Source organism: Dipodomys merriami, unplaced genomic scaffold (assembly GCF_024711535.1).
Source record: "Dipodomys merriami isolate MVZ:Mamm:240054 unplaced genomic scaffold, mDipMer1.0.p SCAF_110, whole genome shotgun sequence".
Classification (NCBI taxonomy): domain Eukaryota; kingdom Metazoa; phylum Chordata; class Mammalia; order Rodentia; family Heteromyidae; genus Dipodomys; species Dipodomys merriami.
The window spans coordinates 1,009,809-1,029,912 of NW_027202383.1; the positions used below are offsets into that span (position 1 = coordinate 1,009,809).

General features: G+C 42.8%; 1 protein-coding gene across 1 annotated transcript in view; it reads left to right on the top strand.

Annotated features, from left to right (window-relative positions):
* The window catches only part of Taf1b (TATA-box binding protein associated factor, RNA polymerase I subunit B), a 64,182-nt gene that overhangs the window by 11,438 nt on the left and 32,640 nt on the right, over nt 1-20,104 (top strand). The window contains exons 6-8 of the mRNA XM_070015249.1: nt 4,244-4,391; nt 11,466-11,622; nt 19,422-19,521. Coding sequence (XP_069871350.1) covers nt 4,244-4,391; nt 11,466-11,622; nt 19,422-19,521 — 405 coding nt within the window. The remainder of the gene's footprint in view (nt 1-4,243; nt 4,392-11,465; nt 11,623-19,421; nt 19,522-20,104) is intronic.

Here is a 20,104-nt window from a genome sequence, read left to right on the forward strand (position 1 = left end):
TTGAACTCTGGGCCTGGGCATGGTCCCTGAGCTCTTCAGCTCAAGCTAAGCACTCTACTTTGAGCCACAGTGCCACTTCTAGTTTTCTGGTGGTTAATTGGACATAAGAGTTTCATGGACTTTCCTGCCCAGGCTGGCTTTGAACCATGATCCTCAGATCTCAGCCTTCTGAGTAGCTAGGATTCAGGCATGAGCCACTAGCACCCAGCTTGTATTTACATTTTTTATGCACTGTAACTGAAAAAGAAACATATATAGAAAAGAAAAATCAGAACCTGGGATTCTGTGTGACAGTTTTGTTGGTATATGAATGAACATATGGGTAAAATAGAAATAAGAAAAAAATTTCATAATCATTTGCATATATTTTCCTCAATAGAAAACAGTATTAGTATCACACTAAAAATCTTGATAAGAAGTAAAGAAGTAGAAGTTTTATATAAACTTACATAAATTTTGTTGCAAGAGCACAAGTATAGACTGAGCCGGTGGCTCAAGAGGTGGGATCTGAGGATTGTGGTTCAAAGCTGGACCAGGCAGAAAAGTCCTGTGAGACTCCTATCTCCAATTAACTAGCAAGAAGCTAGAAGTGGAGCCATGACTCAAGTGATATAGTGCTAGCCTTGAGTAAAAAAGCTAAGGGACAGCAGTGCCCAGGCCGAGTTCAAGCTCTAGGATCAGCACTCTTGAAAGAAAGGGAAACAGTTACTTTTAAATTAAAAGTTTAAGGGTTGTGAATTTAGTTGAAAGGTAGAATACTTGCATATTAGCTTGAGGCCCTAGATTTGATCCTAACACTACAAGGGAAAGAAAAATCGAAGCTTAGTCTTCTCGGTGTATTTGGGTGGGTTTGTTTGTTTTGTTTATAGAGATAGGGCCTCTCTACTGTAGCCCAGGCTGGCCTCAAACTCAATCCTCCTGCACCTGCCTTCTGAGTGCTGGCATTATACCTTTGTGCCACCATACCTGGCTACTAGTTATTTCCTTAGAACTTTGGATGTAGCTCTTCTAGAGGCCTGCATTTGAATCCTGGTCCTAGTTCTGAGCTATGGGATTTTGGATGAGATGAGTTTCTAGAATCTTCAGGAATTAAAAAAAGAAAAACACCAAAAAACAAAAAAAAAGAAGTGATGATAAGCAGGGTAGAGAGGGGGGCAAAGAGAGGTGCTGTGTAATGAGGATTGGTGTAGAAAGAGAGCCTGAGGAGTTGGCAAGTCACCATGGAGCTGGCTTTCAGGCCTCACTTGGGCCAGCTGAACCCAAATCTGCATGTTTACAGGTCCCTAGGTGCCTCCTACCTACACCAAAGCACCGCTGCAGGTGAGAGTGCTGAGGGCCCTGGGAGAGGATGAGAGCAATGGAAGTGACAAGTGTTAGGATTGATTGAAATAAACTGGAGATAGAGCCAGCGGACTAGATGTGAGGTGTGGGAGAGGAGTCGGGGATGACAGGGGTTTGGCCTGGGCAGCTGGAAGGAATTGTCATCACCTGAAACAGCAGGTGGAACAGGAAGATCAGGCGTTCGGTGTCGGACGTGTTAAGTTTGAGACAGCTGTTAGATAGACATCCAAGAGGAAATGTCGAGTACAAGTCTGCAGTTCAGGAAAGTCTGAGATAGCAGTTTCAAAGCTGTCAGTTTACACCATAATCATCAAATCTAAAGTGCTGTAGTTCATAACGCAGACAAAAAAATATAAGTACCGAAAGAAAGAAAAGAATGCCATAAACTAAATTATGACATGCCACAAGGTAGCATAGTTAAGTATAGACAAACTGTAACATACACCTTGATGCAAGGGTGTGGAAATAAGGGGAAGGGAGTACATTGAGAGTTAAACTACAGTGACTGGGATTGAAAAGGGATTGAAAACCCTAAGACTATTGGACGTCCACCCCGGGTAGGGTTTGCAGACGGCTTAATCTCGTGCCTGGAACGTTTGTTTATCCTTTTTGAACGTCAAGCCTCTGCTGCAAACATGCTCCGTCAGATCATCAGTCAGGCCAAGAAGCATCCGAGCTTGATCCCCCTCTTTGTATTTATTGGAGCGGGAGGCACTGGAGCAGCCCTGTATGTGGCACACCTGGCCCTGTTCAATCCGATGTTTGTTGGGACAGGAAGAATAACCCAGAACCCTGGAACAAACTGGGTTCCAATGATCAGTACAAGTTCTACTCTGTGAATGTGGACTACAGCAAACTGAAGAAAGAAGGTCCAGACTTCTAAATTAAAAAAAAGTCACAATAATGCTGCTTAAAATGAAGGTCTTTCAGAAGCCATCCGCACAATTTTCCACTTCGCCAGGAAATATCTCCTGTAAATGCATGTCATAATTATGTTGATTTGTTGGATTTATTACACTGATTAATAAATCTCTGAAACTTGAAAAAAGAAAAAAAGAAAAACCCTAAGACTGCTTGAACTCACCAAGGCATGAACAGAGAAGACTGAGCACTGAGCTCCAGGTCACTAGGGCTTAGGATAAAAGAGGAACCAGCAAAGAAGCCAGGAGCAGTTTGTGCAGTCGGAGGTCAGCTAAGAGGGACATGGTATTCAGGCACAGGCTGTGGTCCGTTGTGATTAAGTGTGTCACATGGTCAGCAAAAGAGAGCCCTACAATCTGATCATAAACTGGGGTAGCAGTGTTGGATGGATGCTGGAATGGAGAGTGAGATGGTCAGGAAGAGATTGTAAGCACAAATCTGAACTTTCTTGAGGCATTTTCTGCAAATTGTGTGGTACTGGGATGAAAGGCAAGTTGTGATATTTATTTATTTATTTATTTATTTATTGGTCATGGCCCTTTTACACTGGGCTTGGGCGCTGTCCCTGCGCTCTTCAGCTCAAGTCGAGGACTCCACTGCTCGAGCCACAGCGCCACTACTGGCTTTCTAGTGGTTTATTGGAGATAAGAGTCTCAGGACTTTCCTGACCAGGCTGACTTTGAACTGTGAACCTCAGATCTCAGCCTCCTGAGTAACTAGGATTACAGGCATGAGCCACCAGTGCCCAGCTGTGGGTTTTGTTTTTTTTTTTTTTTTAAGTAAGATAAGTAATATTTATGTACTGTTAGTGTGATTTAGGAGAGAAGCAGTCATTAAGGTGGAGAAGAAGAGAAGTGAATAGAAGAGGCAGAGAGGGCACACAGAGAATCTGGCTTTGGATGGGAGATTAGATAATCCTGAATTGGGAAGAGAGCAGAGGACATGCTGACACTGCTGCTGCTGCTGCTGCTGCTGCTGCTGCTGCTGCTGCTGGTCTCCTGCAGGAACCCATGAGATTTTCTTTTGGTTGCTTCACTTTTCTTAGTGAGCCCATGATTCTCAGCCCGATTTGTGACATACTTCTCCCCTCGTGTGGCCTGCCTACCGGGAGGGGACGTGCTTGGCAGAGGATGCTTGCATTATCCCATCCTTTGATGGGTTTTGCTTCATTCTCTTGAAAGCCTCTAAACAAGTCAGTTTGGGGCTGGGTGGGTGGCTTGAACTCAGGTCCTGGGTGCTGTCCCTTAGTTTTCTTTTTTTGTCAAGGCTAGTGTTATGCCACTTGAGCCACAGTTCCAGGTTTTTTTTTTTTTTGTTGTTGTTGTTTTGTTTTTTGCTGGTTAATTGGAGATAAGAGTCTTTTGGACTTTTCTGTCTAAGCTGGCTTTGAGCTACAATCCTCAGATTGCAGCCTCAGTAGCTAGGATTACAGGCATGAGCCACTGGCGTGAGCTTTTGTAGAGACACTACCATTTCAGTAGTACATGTCTGATAATCAAAGGTATGAGAGTATGTTCTTGTCAGTTACAGGCTATTAACAGTGCTATCGGAAAATCATTGAAGAAGAATCAGGTAGAAAGACAGCAGTAATGAGTTGAAAAGAGGGAGGAGAAGACACAGTTCGGACAGGAGAAATGGAATTAGCAAGATACAAAGTAAAAATTCCCAGCTAGGTTCAATAGACAGAAGCCAGTATGCAGTCAGGCTGGATGCTCAGTGCTTCACCATTCTCACCCTGTTCTCACTAGTGCTGCAGAGGGGTCTTCCAGAAGACCGGGAGGACCTGAGGCAGGTGGTGGCCGCTGTCAGGGACTGTGTTCCACCAGCAAGGCCTTTCAGAGGCAAGGACTCAGCTGACAGTGCAGTTCTCTGAAGTGGTTTCTTATATAGTATTTGTAGTGGCCAGGGATTGCTTAAATTCACAGAAATAACCGTTCTACACACTTTTGCAGTGAACTTAATTACATTATCTTGTGAACAGGTATTAGAAGATAATCTGCCACATTCAGACTGGGCTAGCGAGCCTGAGCTGCTCAGCGACTCTACCTGGGCTCCTGAAAGCGGAGCCGAGTCTCTGTCTGACTCCCAGACCTCAAAGCATTTCCCCAGCACCAGAGCAACACAACCAGGTAAACGTGACCACCAGACTGTTGAGAATTTTAAAGCTATTTTGCACCTTAAGAAGAATTGAGGGCTGGGAAGGTGGCTCAGTGGTAGAGCACTTGCCTTGCATGCCTGAGGCCCTGGGTTCGATTCCTCAGCACCACATAAGCAAAAAGAAAAAAACCGGAAGTGGCGCTGTGGCTCAAGTGGTAGAGCGCTAGCCTTGAGCTGAAGAGCTGAGGGTCAGCGCCCAGGCCCAGAGTTCAGGCCCCACGACCGGACCCCCCCACCCCCCCCAAAAAAAGAAGAATTGAGTCCTGGGCTGGGAAGGTGGCTCAGTGGTAGAGCACTTGCCTTGCATGCATGAGGCCCTGGGTTCGATTCCTCAGCACCACATAAGCAAAAAGAAAAAAGCCGGAAGTGGCGCTGTGGCTCAAGTGGTAGAGAGCTAGCCTTGAGCTGAAGAGCTGAGGGACAGAGCACAGGCCCACGACTGGACCCAAAAAAAAAAAAAAAGAATAATTGAGTCCTAGTTTCTGATAAAGATTAAGGAAGAGAACTTGGTTTAGCAAGGAAAAATGACTTGCCAGATCCTATGGCTAAAAGAAAGTGAATTAAGTAAACTCTCAGCACAATTTTTAAAAAGGCATGCTTCCAGGAAAGTGTTTTTGTGTGGTTTTCAGGGACATGAAGTGGTTTCAGAAAGACCAGCCCAAACAAGAGCACACATAGGAAGACAGAGCCCAGGCCCTGAGTTCAAGTCCCAGTACCAACACATACATCTAAGCTTAGAGTTTTCAAATAAAGTTGACCCAGAAAAATGTTACACCTTTATCACATGATGAAATAGACAAGAACCAAAGATGATATGCTCAATTACTAAGCATAGACTAAAACAAGCTAAGTACAGTTTACACATAAACAATTTTATATGTCTACTTTCTGGTTTAATCCTCTAACTTAAAATAGACAAGATGTGCATTTAAGTTTATAAATATAGACCTTTTCTCTAATGCGTGTATTCACATTAGTTATTCCCTTGCAACATTTTAAAAACATAATCATGGTGGAAAGCACCTCAGTGGACTTACCAGGTTTTTAAGTTACAGGAATCTTTTTTTTTTCTTTTTTCTTTCTTTCTTTCTTTTTTTTGTTGTTGTTGTGTAGGTCCAAGACCAAGACTTGAGCTTGGTGCCTGCCACTTTTGCTCATTGGCTGGTGCTCTTCCAACTGAGCCACGCTTGCAACCCCAGTTACAAGAATCTTGATGTGTGATGATAGTGTTCTTCCTTTGATGTTGGGAATTTTTATTGAAATTGAGTTAAATATGCTTATGTGAGTTTTAAACATAAGGATAAAGTCCTTATCTAGACATTGTTTTATTTTGGTTTTGCAAGCCTCCTCCTCAATTCTTTCTGGACTGTACAGGGACACACGTGTCAGATGAGTAACTTTTTGTCTTGAAGAAATGTAGTATTAGAATCTTAGAATAATTGAGGAGTAGCCAAGTGCCTGTGGCTCATGCCTGCAATCCTGGCTACTCAGGAGGCTGAGGATTGCATTGCACTTTTTTTTGTTGTTGTCATAGGTCGTGAGGCTTGAATTCTGGGCCTGGGTGCCATCCCTGCACTCTTCAGCTCAAGGCAAGTGCTCTACTGCTTGAGCTACAGAATCACTTCCAGTTTTCTGTGGTTTATTGGAGATAAGGGTCTTACTGACTTTTCTGCCTGGGCTGGCTTTGAATGGCAATCCTCAGATCTCAGTCTCCTGAGTAACTAGGATTACCTGCTGGAGCCACTAGCACTGAGTTTGAGGATTGCATTTCAAAGGCAGCCTGGGCTGAAAAGTTAACCATGACATTCTTATCTCCAAGTAAACACCAGAAAACAGGAAGTGGTGCTGTGGCTTAAAGTGATAGAGTGCTATCCTTGCGCAAAAGAGCTCAGGGACAGTGCCCAGGACCTGAGTTCAAGCCCTATGGCTAAAAAGAAAAAGAAAAGAAAGTAAAGGAAAAGAATTATTGAGCAGAAATGAATCTCTGGAGTTTTCTCCTTCATGTTTTCTGACAAGCCTGAACATGGTCCCAGGAGACTAGAAGACTACCACTCTAAAATCATCCAGTCCTTTCAGGGGAAAAAAGATAGTTCTTTCTGATGTACCCTGATTGCTTTCCTAACCTACTTTGTTTTGCTTTTAAACTTGTACTTGTTAGGCAGGTGCTATAACCACTTGACCCATGCCCCTAGTACTGCTTGCTTGTTGCTTTTTTTTTTTTTTCTTAATCTGTAAAGCTTTGTTTTAGTTCTTAGAATGAAATAACTAAATTATGGGTATAACAACTCAATATAATCCTATGAAATGAAGATCGTTTCAAAGACAATAAAATCATTACCGTACCACCCCAAAATAACCACTACTGCTATAATAGATCAGCCAGAAAGTTTCTTCTTCATATGGAGCAAAGTAACAGTTTTTATTGTTTTATCTTGTTCCTAATGTGAACTATCCCTTCATTCTTTACTCTTGATAGTATTGTTTTGAGTGATCATCTCACTATATCCCTCAGTCTAGCCTTGAACTCAGGGGCTGGCCTTGAAATCATTCTGTCTCAGTCTCCTCAATGCTAGGATTACAGGCATGAGGTACCATGTGTGGCATCGTTCTTCTTTAGATAATTTCACCAACACTTTCTACATATGTAATTCAGATAGTCTTCCATCTTGTTATGAAAAATTACAGCAATATTAATAACAGAAGTATAGTCTTTTGACCCCCAAAATGTTCTGTTTCTTAGAAGCATTTACTTTCCACAGTTGTGTAACTTGCCCACCATTGTATCACATGCATTAGATGGGGAAGACTTCCCACTGTGGATGATGAAGCGTTAGCTCCTTGGTGCACTCCTCACTGCCTCTTCTCCCCACATAGGCACCAAAGCATGACTGTATGTTTCATTCTTCTTGGTGCAATATTTTACTATGACATTATTTGGTGTCAAATGATTGTAAATGTATAAATGTTATTCTTAACTAAAACATGTAGTTCACTAAGGTTACCTTATTTTGTGTGTATCCTTTGGTTTTCCCGGAGCAAATTGTGGTGCTGGTGGGGTTTGAACTCAAAGCTTCACACTTGTAGGCAGGTGTTCTACCACTTGCATCACACTTCAGTCCTCTTTTGTTCTGGTTATTTTTGAGATTGAGTCTTATTTTTTCCCAGGCTGGCCTGGACCACGATCCTGCTACTTATGCTTCCTGCCGTACACACCACCACGTCAGCTTGTATTGTTGAGATAGGGTCTTGTGAACTTTTTTGCCCAGGCTGACTTGGAAGTTGTGATTGTCCTGATCTCCGTCTCTCACACAACTGGGATGACAGTATGTGCCACTGTTCCCAGCTATCAGTTGAAATGAAGTCTTGTAACCTTTTTACCTGGGCTGGCCTCTGCACATAACCTCCCAACCTCCACCTCCTGAGTAGCTAGAGTTACAGGTGTGAACCACCAGCATCCAGCCTGGGATCTGATCATTTTTGTTTTGTTATTTATTTCACTTTCTATTTATTGCTTAATTGTAATTTGTTTCTAATATATCTTCGGTTTTCCTACCAGTTCTTAGAATCTCCTTTCTCTACCTTGTCAGTATTTGAAAGGAGCCTCTTAGGAATCCCAATGTTCTCGCTGCTCTAGAGCAGTGTCTTTAGACACAGTGACCCAGCTGGCCTCATGATCTCTTCTTATTGCCCTCCTGAGATCCTGTCACCTCCCTATGTATTACATTTTTCCTGGGCCCTATTTTCATCATCTTTCCTGGTTTATTCACCCATTTGCATGGAACACCTTTTAGTTTTTAATTTCACAAAGGATATTATTTGTCCCTTTGTTTTTTATGGGTCTTTTAATATTAGAGCCTTTCTTTAAGTAGTGAGCCTAAGATGGCTTTTGTTTAGAAATGGACTTTCTGGTAGAATGTGGGTTTTGTATACACATGACTTTGGCCCTGGGAAAAAAAGGAGAAGAAAACTGAACCCACGGTGAGTCTTGTCAGCTCTTTTCCATACCCAGGGATGAGCTAGCTGGGTTATTTTTTTGGTGATCCTCAATCATTATCATATTAAAATCTTTTCCCCCTGAGCTGATCAGATTCTCCAGAGAAATCTCTCTGAGTAGTCTCTTTTGCAAGCGCATAATCTTGGCTATCAGTGTTCTGGGAACTGGGTGGGAAGAAGGGGGAGTGGGGAGTTGTTGAAGTACTCAGTATGTAAACTTAATCCTCCAGTTTTCAGTTCTGCCCTGTGTATGGACTGACACACCCTCTTCTAGGGACTCTGTCTTACTTTCTAAACCTGAGACAACACTTCTAGTGTTCTGCTGTGGTTGGAAAGGTTAGTCACAGTCACCATAAACGTGGGGTAAGAATCTATCAGACTTTCAAGCTCTCTTCCTGGTGTTAGTCCTCCTTCCTTCTAGTTTCCTGGCTATGGTTTGACCAGTGCCTGAACCTTCTGTAAGGGTTTCCCTAGTGAAAAGTTGCTTTTGTTTTGCCTTCCCACTGCTGGCTTGGATCTAGTTCTGTCAGTCAATGCAGTAATCACCTGTTCACATACTTTCCTGCTGCTCGGTTTTTGTTTGTTTTTTTTCTCATTCCCTGCCCCATTTCTTTTTTCTTTCTTTCCTCTTCCTTTTTTTTTTCTTTCTTTCAGATAGAGTCTCATTGTGTAGATCCTTTTTGTTTTGGCTTACTAATAATAGGATTTTGAGATTCAGTTACCTGTTCACCATTTCCATTGTCATATTTAAAAAGAGCTCACACTTAACATTGTTGTTCTGGCTGAGATTGGTAGTACATGACTGTAATTCTAGCTCTCTGGAGATAGAGACAGAAAGATCACAAGTTTGAGCCTAGCTAGGCTATATAGCAAGACCTTGTCTCCGATAAAACATGCAGTCTGATTCTTTTTTTTTTTTTTTTTTTTGGTCTGTCATGGGGCTTGAACTCTGGGCCTGGGTGCTGTCCCTCAGCTCTTCAGCTCAAGTAGAGCGCTCTACCACTTGAGCTACAGCGCCACTTCCCTGATCCTTTTTTTTTAAAGCAGGGTCTTACTGTGTGATCCAGTTTGGCCTTGAACTCTCAATTCTGAGTCCCAAGTGTTAGTATTATAAGCTATGTCACATGCCTGGCCAGTGACTTCTCTTGTCACACTGCTCTTTTGTCATCTCCCTTGTCTCTTCATTCTTGTTATTTCTCAGTTTGAAAGCCTTCTACTTAAATTTGTCTCTTTTTTTCTCTGAAACTTTCCATCCAAACAATCACCAAATCCTTTAGGGTCTGCTTTCAGATGTGTGAGAATTCAGCTACTTCTCACCACCTACAGTGCAGGTGCTTGGGGCCGTTCCTTGTCAAACACTGTGGAAGAGCGACCTGCCCCCTGTCTCCTCCTGTCTCTCCATACAGAGATTGTACTGTTCTCATATTAAAATTCTCCAGACAGTTCTTTCCATGCTTAGAATAAAATCCAAACTAAAATGCTCCACAAAACTACATAATACACGGAAGGCCTTCCTTAGGTGTGGGTTTATGATGTGTGGTTTTGACCAAACATATTGTAAAAATGTTTTTTGAAATAAAAAAAGCAAATTTCACAAACAAAAATGTTAGGTTCCTATGCACACGTGACACGGTTCAGTCGAGGCTCTCCTTCATTACTGTCTGCTGTGGCTTCGTCACTTTTGTGACCTGCTACGAGTGTCTTCCTAAGGAAAAAATGAACCAAAAATCTGCACAAAAGATGAAGAGCAGTGTGAATGTGTACCAACAGTAATTTCTGTGACAGTGATGAAGCCTACCCCACACACTGTCGAGTTAGGGGTTGTCATCTTCTGCCTGTACAGTACAGGGATATCATTTAGAGTAGTGAACTTTGGAGTCATTCATTGTGAGCATTCACAAGTTTTCCTTAGTGGGGGTCTGCTGGGAGCCATATGCTGGGGGCGCCAAGGATCTGCTGTAGTTTCTTATTGTAGTTTCTTACTGTAGTTTCTATAGTGTTCTGACACTTTCCCTCACTCACTCTTGGAGCTCCCCCCACGCTGGCCTTCTTGCTCCTCCCCACACCCCACTCTGTCTTATCTCTGCTGGTGTGCTTAGTGTCCTTCCTGGATCCCTCAGGACTGATTCTGAGTTCTTTTAGACCTCTGCCTAGATGTCATGTTCCCAGTGAGGTCTCTCTCTGACCACCCATGTAAAGAACACCTCTCTCCTCCTTGCCTCCCTCCCCATCAGTGAATCCCTTCCATTGCTGTTTTTCTATGCAGCACCATCTGTCCATTATGTTTACTAGAAAGTTCTGAGTGAGACAAGATATTGCTCACTATCATTTCCCCAGACCTCAAAAAGTAACTCAGGTGCCGGTAATCCTAGCTACTCAGGAGGCTGAGATCTGAGGATTGCCATTCAAAACCAGCCCAGGCAGAAAAGTCTGTGAGACTCTTATCTCCAATGAACCATAAGAAAACCAGAAGTAGTGCTGTGGTTCAAGTGGTAGAGCGCTTGCCTTGAGCTGAAGAGCTCAGGGACAGTGCCCAGGCCCAGAGTTCAAGCCCCACAACCAACAACAACAAAAAAAAAAAACTCAGAGAATGAGATAAATATGTACTTGTTGACAGAGCAGCTGTGACTACAGTAATGTCATGTAAGGGGCCTGGCAGATGGGAAGGGAGAAGGTGCTGCTTTAGCTTGACAGCTTCAGGGTCCCCCTGAGAAGAGGTCATTATTATAAAATGACGCCTGGGTTAAAGGACTTGCTCATTTTTCACTTTGCTTTGTAATTGTTCATCCTTTTATTGATGAAAAATTGTTCATGTTTCCATTTAAAAATTCAAACCATTCAAGTCTCTCTGGAGCCCCATCCTCTCCTGCTCTCACAGATGGCTCCACTGCCTATTTGCTTCATTTCCTTCTAAACCTTCATTGTGCATTAGTGCCAAAACGTGTGTGCAAAGGTGGTCAATTATAACCTACTTTGAGATGTCTTCAGTTCCTGTTCTTTTGTTATCTAGAACAGTTAATTGATTTTTTAAAAATCTTGCTTTTCCCCCTAAGAGTCTGTGTTCATCTGTTCGGGCTCTCTTGATGGAGTCGAGTACTCAGACCGGAAGGAGAAGGGCATCGTGAAGATGACTGTGCCGCGGACGCTGGCTCTCTGTGGTCTGGCTCTGCTGTGGCAGAGAGAGGCGATTGCTCTTTCAGATCTTCTGAGGTAAGCTGAACTTACTGCATGATGCTTCTGCTGGATACCTATGTGAACTAAGGGAATGGCCTTTGGATCTTTTTTTTTTAATGTTGGTACTAGGGTTTGAACTCAGGGCCTCAGTGCTGTGCTCAAGTCTAGCATGCTACCACTTGAGCCACAGCTCCTCTTCTGACTTTTATTTTTTTTGGTCAGTCATGGGGCTTGAACTCTGGGCCTGGGCACTGTCCTTCAGCTCTTCCAGCTCAAGGCTAATGCTCTACCACTTGAGCCACAGTGCCTGCCACTTCCAGTTTTCTGGTGGTTAATTGGAGATAAGAGCCTCATGGACTTTCCTGCCCAGGCTGGCTTTGAATGGCAATACTTCTGAGTATTCTCAGCCTCCTGAGTGGCTAAGAGTACAGGCGTGAGCCACCAGCATGCTGCTGACTTTTTTTTTTTTGGGTCCGGTCGTGGGGCCTGAACTCTGGGCCTGGGCGCTGTCCCTTAGTTCTTCAGCTCAAGGCTAGCGCTCTACCACTTGAGCTACAGCGCCACTTCCGGCTTTTCTTCTTTTTGCTTATGTGGTGCTAAGGAATCGAACCCAGGGCCTCATGCATGCAAAGCAAGCACTCTACCACTGAGCCACCTTCCCAGCCCCACTGCTGACTTTTTAAAAATACAATTTTATTGTTATTATTGAGGAACTATACAGTGAGTGTTACCATTTCATAAGTCAGGTAATAAGTATATTTCTTTTTGGACAATGTCACCCCTTCTTTTCTTTTCCCCCAGTTTCCCCCTCCTGTCCCTACCCACAAATTACATAGTTTATTGTGCACATAGTATATACTGAATAGCATAATTGTTCCTTTGTCCCCCCCAAAGAAAAGAAATCTAAAAGCAAAAACAAATACTGCCACTACCACCACCAACAGTAACTTCAAAAACAAAAACAAAACAAAAATGTTTCCATTTCCTGAAATTTGTTTCAATAAATCATACACTTCTGGCTTTTTTGTGATTCATTGGCGATAAGAGTCTCATGGACTTTCCTGCCTGGACTGGCTGTGATTCTCAGATTTCAGTCTCCTAAGTAGCTAGGATTATAGGCATGAGCCCTTGGTGCCTGGCAAGAAGTCCTGGAATAAGGGAGGTACTAGAAAAGTTGGTTATCCTGGGTTCAGAATTCTGAAATGTAATCTCTGTCAAGGTCTCCTTTGTACATATTTTGAATGATGTTAGGTTTAATCAGTGTATAGAGTGCTTATAAGAACACAGATTTGGAAACAAATTCCAGGCTCTGCTGCATATTCACTATATGACCTTGAGGAAGTATTTCAGTTTCTCCCTGCCTGTTTCCTCACTGGTAAATGGGGCTGATAATAAGAACTACCTCATAGGGTTGTAACTACTTTCAGTAATTAGTACTACACAGAGCCACTTAGCACTGTGTCTGGAACATATGAAGAACTCAGTACTAGTCATGATTGTTTTTGTTTTCATCATCGCTGTCATCGTTGTCATCAGCATCATTATTGGCACTAGGCCCTTTTATTAAATAAAGTGCTTCTAGTAATGATGGTAGAGCCTTTGAATTTGCCCACATCAAGCAAGTAACAAGGCTTTTCTCAAGTGTGATTAACTGCATGCAGATAGCTCATGATTCAGTGAATTTTACTTGTAAGTTGAAAACCTCATCATGCTTTGTATGTCCTCACAGGGTGATGATATCATCCTCTCTCAAGGCTTTAATTATCATCTGTATGCTGATGACTCCCGTATTTTTATCTCTAGCCCAGACTTGTCTGCTGAGGGTCAAAGCCATGTGCTCACGTTACAGCTGCCAGCTGCACACAGCTACGTGGATGTCTTTGTGGTGTATTGAAGTCAGCAGTTCAGCTCCTTCTTCAGTGTTCTTGTTCTTAGCACATGCCATAGAGCCTGGCCTGTTTTTTGTCCAGAAACCTAGTGATCATCCTAGTCTCTGAACAACATGCTGTCAGCCATTATGTCTGAGCAATCATACTTCCAAAGTAACACTCAAAGCCATTCTCTTCTCCATGCCCTGCATCTCTGTCCTCACCTGAATTACTTCATGATTTCCCAAGAGAGCTCTTGTGTCTACAGTCTTGTGTCATTCCTGTCCATTTTCTCCTGATAACCAGAAGGATCTTTTAAAAACATAAATCTAATCATGTCTTCCAAGCCAGATCAAGGAGCTAGCTATCCTGCTCGGGATGATCTGTAAGTGGACAGCAAAGTCTATAAATCTTAAGTGGGAGAAAGTAGTTACTGAAATTCTTCTAAGGGAGAATATTTTATGTGGGAGGAAGAATGGGATTAAGAGCTGGACACCTGTAATCCTAGCTATAATAGAGGCTGAGATCTGAGGACAGTAGTTTATAGCCATCCTGGACAGGAAAGTATGTGTGGAGCTGTTCCTGAGTTCAATGCCCAGGACCAGTACAAACAAAGGTGGGGGTGGGGGAGGGGGGGTAGTGTGTTAAGATCCACTCTCGCCCTTGCTTCTCCACTCCTTTCCTCTTAACCTCCTCCCCCTAGAATACCTTTTAGGAGATATTCTAAAATACCTTTGAGGCGATTGGATCTCCTTAGCCAGAGGGCTTTGCTTTTATTTTGCTCCCTGTGTACAAGTTGGGAACTGAACATTGCTTGGGGCAATAGGAGAAGGGGCTCTTGATCTGCTTTTCTCTCGGAAAGAATTCTAAGTCAAGTTCTCAAAATAGGGCTTTCTGACCAGCCACTTCAGAATTACCTGAAAACGTGATAGAAATGCAAATCCTTGACCTTTCCAAACAGAAACTCTGGGAGTAGGGCCTGTAGTCTCTGTTGTAATAAATCTTCCCAAGGATCATGGATGCTAAATGTTGAGAACTACTGCCAAGCTTTGAAAAAACAACTTAAGAAAATGGATCTGAAGACAGTGAAGTATTAGCCTCACCAGAGTGCCTATGCATCTCCCATTGTTTGTACATCATTCTCCTTTAAGGCTTTTATCAGTCAGTGTCCATAGTCCTTTGGATCAATTTATATCTCATCACGTACCTGTAAAGGACCCTTCACTTTACAATTATTTAATTGACTGTACTATATTCAGATATTGGTCTAAAGTTCAGACCTTGAACTAAGTGTGTAGGTCAAGTCCCTGTTCTCCTGAATTTCAAGACTAGAGGAAGATACAGGTGAGCAAACACATAAATAAATGAGAAGTGGATCTGACAGGGAAGTTCAGTGTGTAAGACTGTACCAGGATGAGGCATAGAGCATGACTAGATAGCTGCTCTAGACAGGCTGTTAGGGAGGGTGGAAATTGAGGTGCACTATGAGTGAGAGAACAGCCAGCCTGCGGGGCCCTAGGTCACATTCCACACTCGGAATAGAGGACCCCAAAGCAAGAACAGGCTCATATGATCAAGGAACAGAAAATTGAGTAATGTGACCCAAGGAAGAGAATTCAGATGAGGAAGGAGAAGAGAGATGGCAGAGAGATGAAAGTAGGGCAGGTGAATGTCTGTCAGTGATAGGGATTTCCCCCCAACCCCTTTGGTTCTAGGGCTTGAGCTTGGGGCCTAGGTGCTGTCCCTGAGCTCTTTTTTCTTCAAGGCTAGCAAGTGGAAATATAATTTATGAGCTAAAGTTCGCTCTTTTTTCAGTACATTTGTGCCAACAGGAAACTTTATGCCCATTAGAACTCAGGGTACCAAAGTGTGATTGTAAGCCATTGGAAGGCTGCAACAAGGGAGGCATGATCTGATCTGTGGTTTTAAAAGATCACCCAGACAGCAGATGGGTTCTTCAAAGGGAAGAATGGAATCTTGCTGTCCTCTAGACAAGAGATGGTGGCTTGGATGGAGTGGTAGTGAGGGAACTGGGAAGAAAATAGGTCAGGACCTGTTTTGCATATATGTGACTCACCTACATAACTCCTGTAAAGCTGCTGCTTAAATGATCTGCAGCTTTGAAAACAGTGTAATAAAATTTAAGTAGAGACTATTTCTGGGGACATCACTGAAGTAGTACTCTGCTGGGAAAAAGCAACATTTGGGATGCTTTCGGTCAGTGCCCATTTCTCAGCTTCCTGGATTGATCCAGAAAACCAGCTGGTAATGAATACCTACCAATGGAAATAGATTGTTCAGAACGTTGATTCAGTAGCCATCATGTCAGAAAAGAATTTTACCTTCTAAAAGTGAATTTCAAATAAAAAAGCTTTAAAAAGCAGTTAAGAGTGGTGAATAACTGTCCAGCCTTCACCTGCCCCGGGGCCCTGGGGCAGTCTGCTTCCCCCCAGGCAGGTTTCCTGTGCTTTCCCTGCTGCTGCAGCACTGGGTGCACTTGTGATAGCTAGCGCCTCTTCTGGCTCATCTGCAGGCTGTCTGGCTGACCCGTCGTGGGTGGGGTGGGGTGGGGTGGGGTGGGTATACTCTTCCATCTCCTATTCATCTCAGAACTCCCAGCACACTGCCCATGCTAGCACATGCTTTCACATGGAGGACAAAGTAATAGTATATTAGCATAGGAATCCATATATTACAACATGACTATACACAGTAATGTTAAACCAAAATTGTAGTTCTAAAATAATATAAATAGTGACTTCTGTGCATAATTGCGTTCATATAAGCTAATGAAAACCCAGCTGGGGGAATATTTCACACTTTTTAATTTAACATATTTAATTCTCAACTTTCAGTATACTAAGAGTCAAAGAAGTCATATCGTTAACTGAAATTAAATTTGGCCTAACAGGAGGGGAAATGGTGGATGATAGTATGTGGATGGGACAAACTAAACATGTCCTGGAAATGTGTGGTGATAGAAGCAAAGAGATTCAAGGAAGCTACACTGAGAAGGTCCAGAAATATATTGCCATGGGTCATCTGCCTCCAGGTCTCTGTCTAGCAATATGATGAAAAGCATGAATCAAGTTAATAAATCCCCACTGAACTGAAGTGGTTACTCAGCGGACAAGAGACTCCAAGTAGGTAGAGAACAGTGGCAACTCCCTGGCTAGCCTCTGGAGTGATTGACAGATGGGAGGAGAGAGTCCTTGCTCTAGAGGTAATGACCTGGTGAAGAGAGGAATTCTTGTTCGTGATCATAAGTCAGAGAAGCACATTCACAAAGAGATGAGGAATGTTTATTTCAGAACAGATTCCAGAGGGCTCTGTGGATTGCAAGAGGAGAGGAGTGGAGAGAAAGAGACAGTTAATTTGGCAAAATGTGTGAAGCACAAGGTAGTCAAAGTTATGACAGTAAATGTGGGAGAAGTGGAGGAAAGGCAATGACAAAGAATTTAAAAAGTTAAAAGATGTAAGGACGAAACTCAGTGGCCCAAACAGCTTCGCATGAACAAAGGTGGGTATTTGGAGTCCTCAGATGCAACTGGCGTGGCTTTAGAAAGGACAGGTCAGAAGCAGCACCAGGCACTGCTGGACCAGGCTTCAGCAGGGGCGAGGATGAGGAGGTGTCAGGGTCACAGCTTATCGTGAGAGGTATAGAACACAGCGTTTTCATGTTGATGATGATGTCACTTTAAAAATCTACTGCTTTCTGTTTCTTCACAGACTACACATTCAGTTATGATTCAGTTCTAAGTCAGGGTTCTGTTCAATGAGATTCTCGTTAAAAACTAGTCCTTTCTCCTAATTCTGGCTTTTAAACTATTTTGTTTGTCTTGTAACAAGATTTATGCAGAATAAAAATTCCAATTTCCTTTGTTAAAAAAAATTAAATTTGGGTTGATCTTGTTCTTTAAGTTCTAGAAAACTGACATCCGGGATGTCAGAGACTGGTGACAGCAGAGACAGGCTTTCTGTTCTGTGTGCTTACTGCTAGTTCTGTCTTATTTCCCTTTTTGCTTCTTATTTTATTGTATATAAGCATACAAGACCCCTCTACTCACCTTCCCTGCTTAATTTTTCTCCTATTTTCCCTACCTAACATGATACAGACGCACTGGTTTGCTGTGTTGGTCAGCTCTTTCTCCCTGGACTGCTAACTCATGGCAACAGGACTGTTTACCTGCTTTACTCACTTGCTACCTTGAGTGGTGCTGCACGTAGAGTCGTTAAAGAATTTCTGTGGATGAATGTGTGAGTTGTAAATAACTCTACTTACCCACCTGGAAGTATGAGTGATTTTTTTTTTTTTCCAGATTGAATACCTGACTCAACCTGTTTGAGCTACTGTGTATAAGAGATGGGAATGGAAAAGTAAGCACTCAGCCCAGGTTCCTTCCCTAATGGTTCCTCCAGCCTCTGCCAGGGTCCTAAGGGCACAAGGAGGCATACTATCAAGGAAAACCAGAGAGCAAAGGGAAGAGGATGAACAGGATGACTGGGAGCCAGTCAGCTGAAGGAGCTAGGGGCAGGGTGAATGCTGGATTAGGAAGGCTAGTGGTGAAATAACAGCAGACACACTTCCTAGATCTGCTTTAACTTACTGGCTAAGTGGTCTCACATACAGAAGTGTAGACATGATAATGATTGGTCCTATTCATCCATTAAAAATGGAGGGAGCTTGGCTGGGAAGGTGGCTCAGTGGTAGAGCACTTGCCTTGCATGCTCAAGGCCCTGGGTTCGATTCCTCAGCACCACATAAGTAAAAAGCCGGAAGTGGCGCTGTGGCTCAAGTGGTAGAGCACTAGCCTTGAGCTGAAGAGCTGAGGGACAGCGCCCAGGCCCAGAGTTCAGGCCCCATAACCGGACCCAAAAAAAAAAAAAAAAAATGGAGGGAGCTAAACCAGGCATCGGTGGCTCATGCCTGTAATCCTAGGTACTCAGGAGGCTGAGATCTCAGGTCAGGGTTTAAAGCCAGCCTAGGCAGGAAAGTCCATGAGACTCTTATCTCCAGTTAACCACCAGAAAACCAGAAGTAGTGCTGTGGCTCAAGTGGTAGAGCACTAGCCTTGAGCTGAAGAGCTGAGGGACAGTGCTCAGGCCTAGAGTTCAAGGCCCCCCCCCCCCCCCACACACACACACACTGAAACAAAAAAAGAAGAAAAAGGTGAACTGCTGGATCTGGAAAACATTGTGTTAAGTGGAATAAGTCAGGCCCAGAGGGACAAAGGACATATGTTTTCTTTAATATAGAAGGTAGAGTTAATTTATAAATGTGTAAGTAAACATATACAGGGTTGTATGCAAATGTTAGAAAATGTATTAACTGAAATGTAGTATTTACAGGGGAGAATTCAAATGCTATAATTCCTTTAAAAAAAAACCAAACTGGAAGTGGCGCTGTAGCTCTAGTGGTAGAGCGCTCACCTTGAGTTGAAGAGCTGAGGGACAACGCCCAGGCCCAGAGGTCAAGCTCCACGACAGCCAAAATAAAACAAAGAAAACTAACAGTCTAATAAAATGAATACCAGGAAACTGACACTTGGAAGGTGTGGGGAGGGGATGTGAAGGGGGAGGGCAGACGAATGAAGAGAGGAAGGGGGAGGACATGTATGGGAAATAGAATGTGCTCAACTGATTTCTTTTTTTCTTTTTCTTTTTTGCATCAGTCTGGGGCTTTAACTCAGTGCCTGAGTTTGAGTCATAGTTCCACTTCTGGTTTCTTGTTTGTTTTGGAGGGGAGTGGTCAATTGGAGATAAGATTCTCCTGGACTGTCCTACGCAGGCTGGCTTTGAACCACAATCCTCACATCTCAGCCTCCTGAGTAGCTAGGATTACAAGCATGAGCCACCGATGCCTGGCTGCTTAACTGATTTCTTAATTTCCCTTTGAAAAGAGATTAGGAAGAGTTTACTCTGCTTAGTTAGTACATAACTCTAATTGAGACTCTTTTTGAAATACAGATTTGTTGAAGAGGACCATATTCCCTACATAAATGCTTACCAGCATTTTCCAGAAGAGATGAAATTATATGGGCGAGACAAAGGAATCTTTACTATAGAGGTAAGTTTTTTTTCTCCTTTTTTTTTTTTTTTAAATTTTTTATTGCTTATTGTTTTTTTTTTTTTTTATTGTAAAGATACTATACAGAGGGTTACAGTTACATGAGTGAGGTAATGAGTACACTTCCACTTCCTCTTGAACATTGTTACCCCCTCCATTGTTTTCCCCCTACCATCCCCTCCCTCCCTCCCTTCCCCAAGGTTCTTTTTTTTTTTTTTTTTTTTTGATTGTGATTAAGTGATTACTTAATTTCCGGAAATTCACAGTATTGTGGAATAATGATGCTCATTTAAAGTTACAAGTTCATTCTAACTTTCCTGGAGCAAATTGTCTATCACAGTCTGTAATATATAACGGTGATCAGCAGCATGGGGATATTTAGTAGTGGTTCAACCAGATGAGTGGGAGTTCTTTGTTTCTTAAGTCCTGTTAGTTTTGTCATATCACCTAACATTTTGGATTCATCATCCACTTATCAGGGAGACCATGTACTGTTTGTCTCTTCGTTCTTGGCTTACCTCGCTCAACATGATTCCTTCTAGCTCCATCCATTTCCCTGCAAATGCCATTATTTTGTCATTTC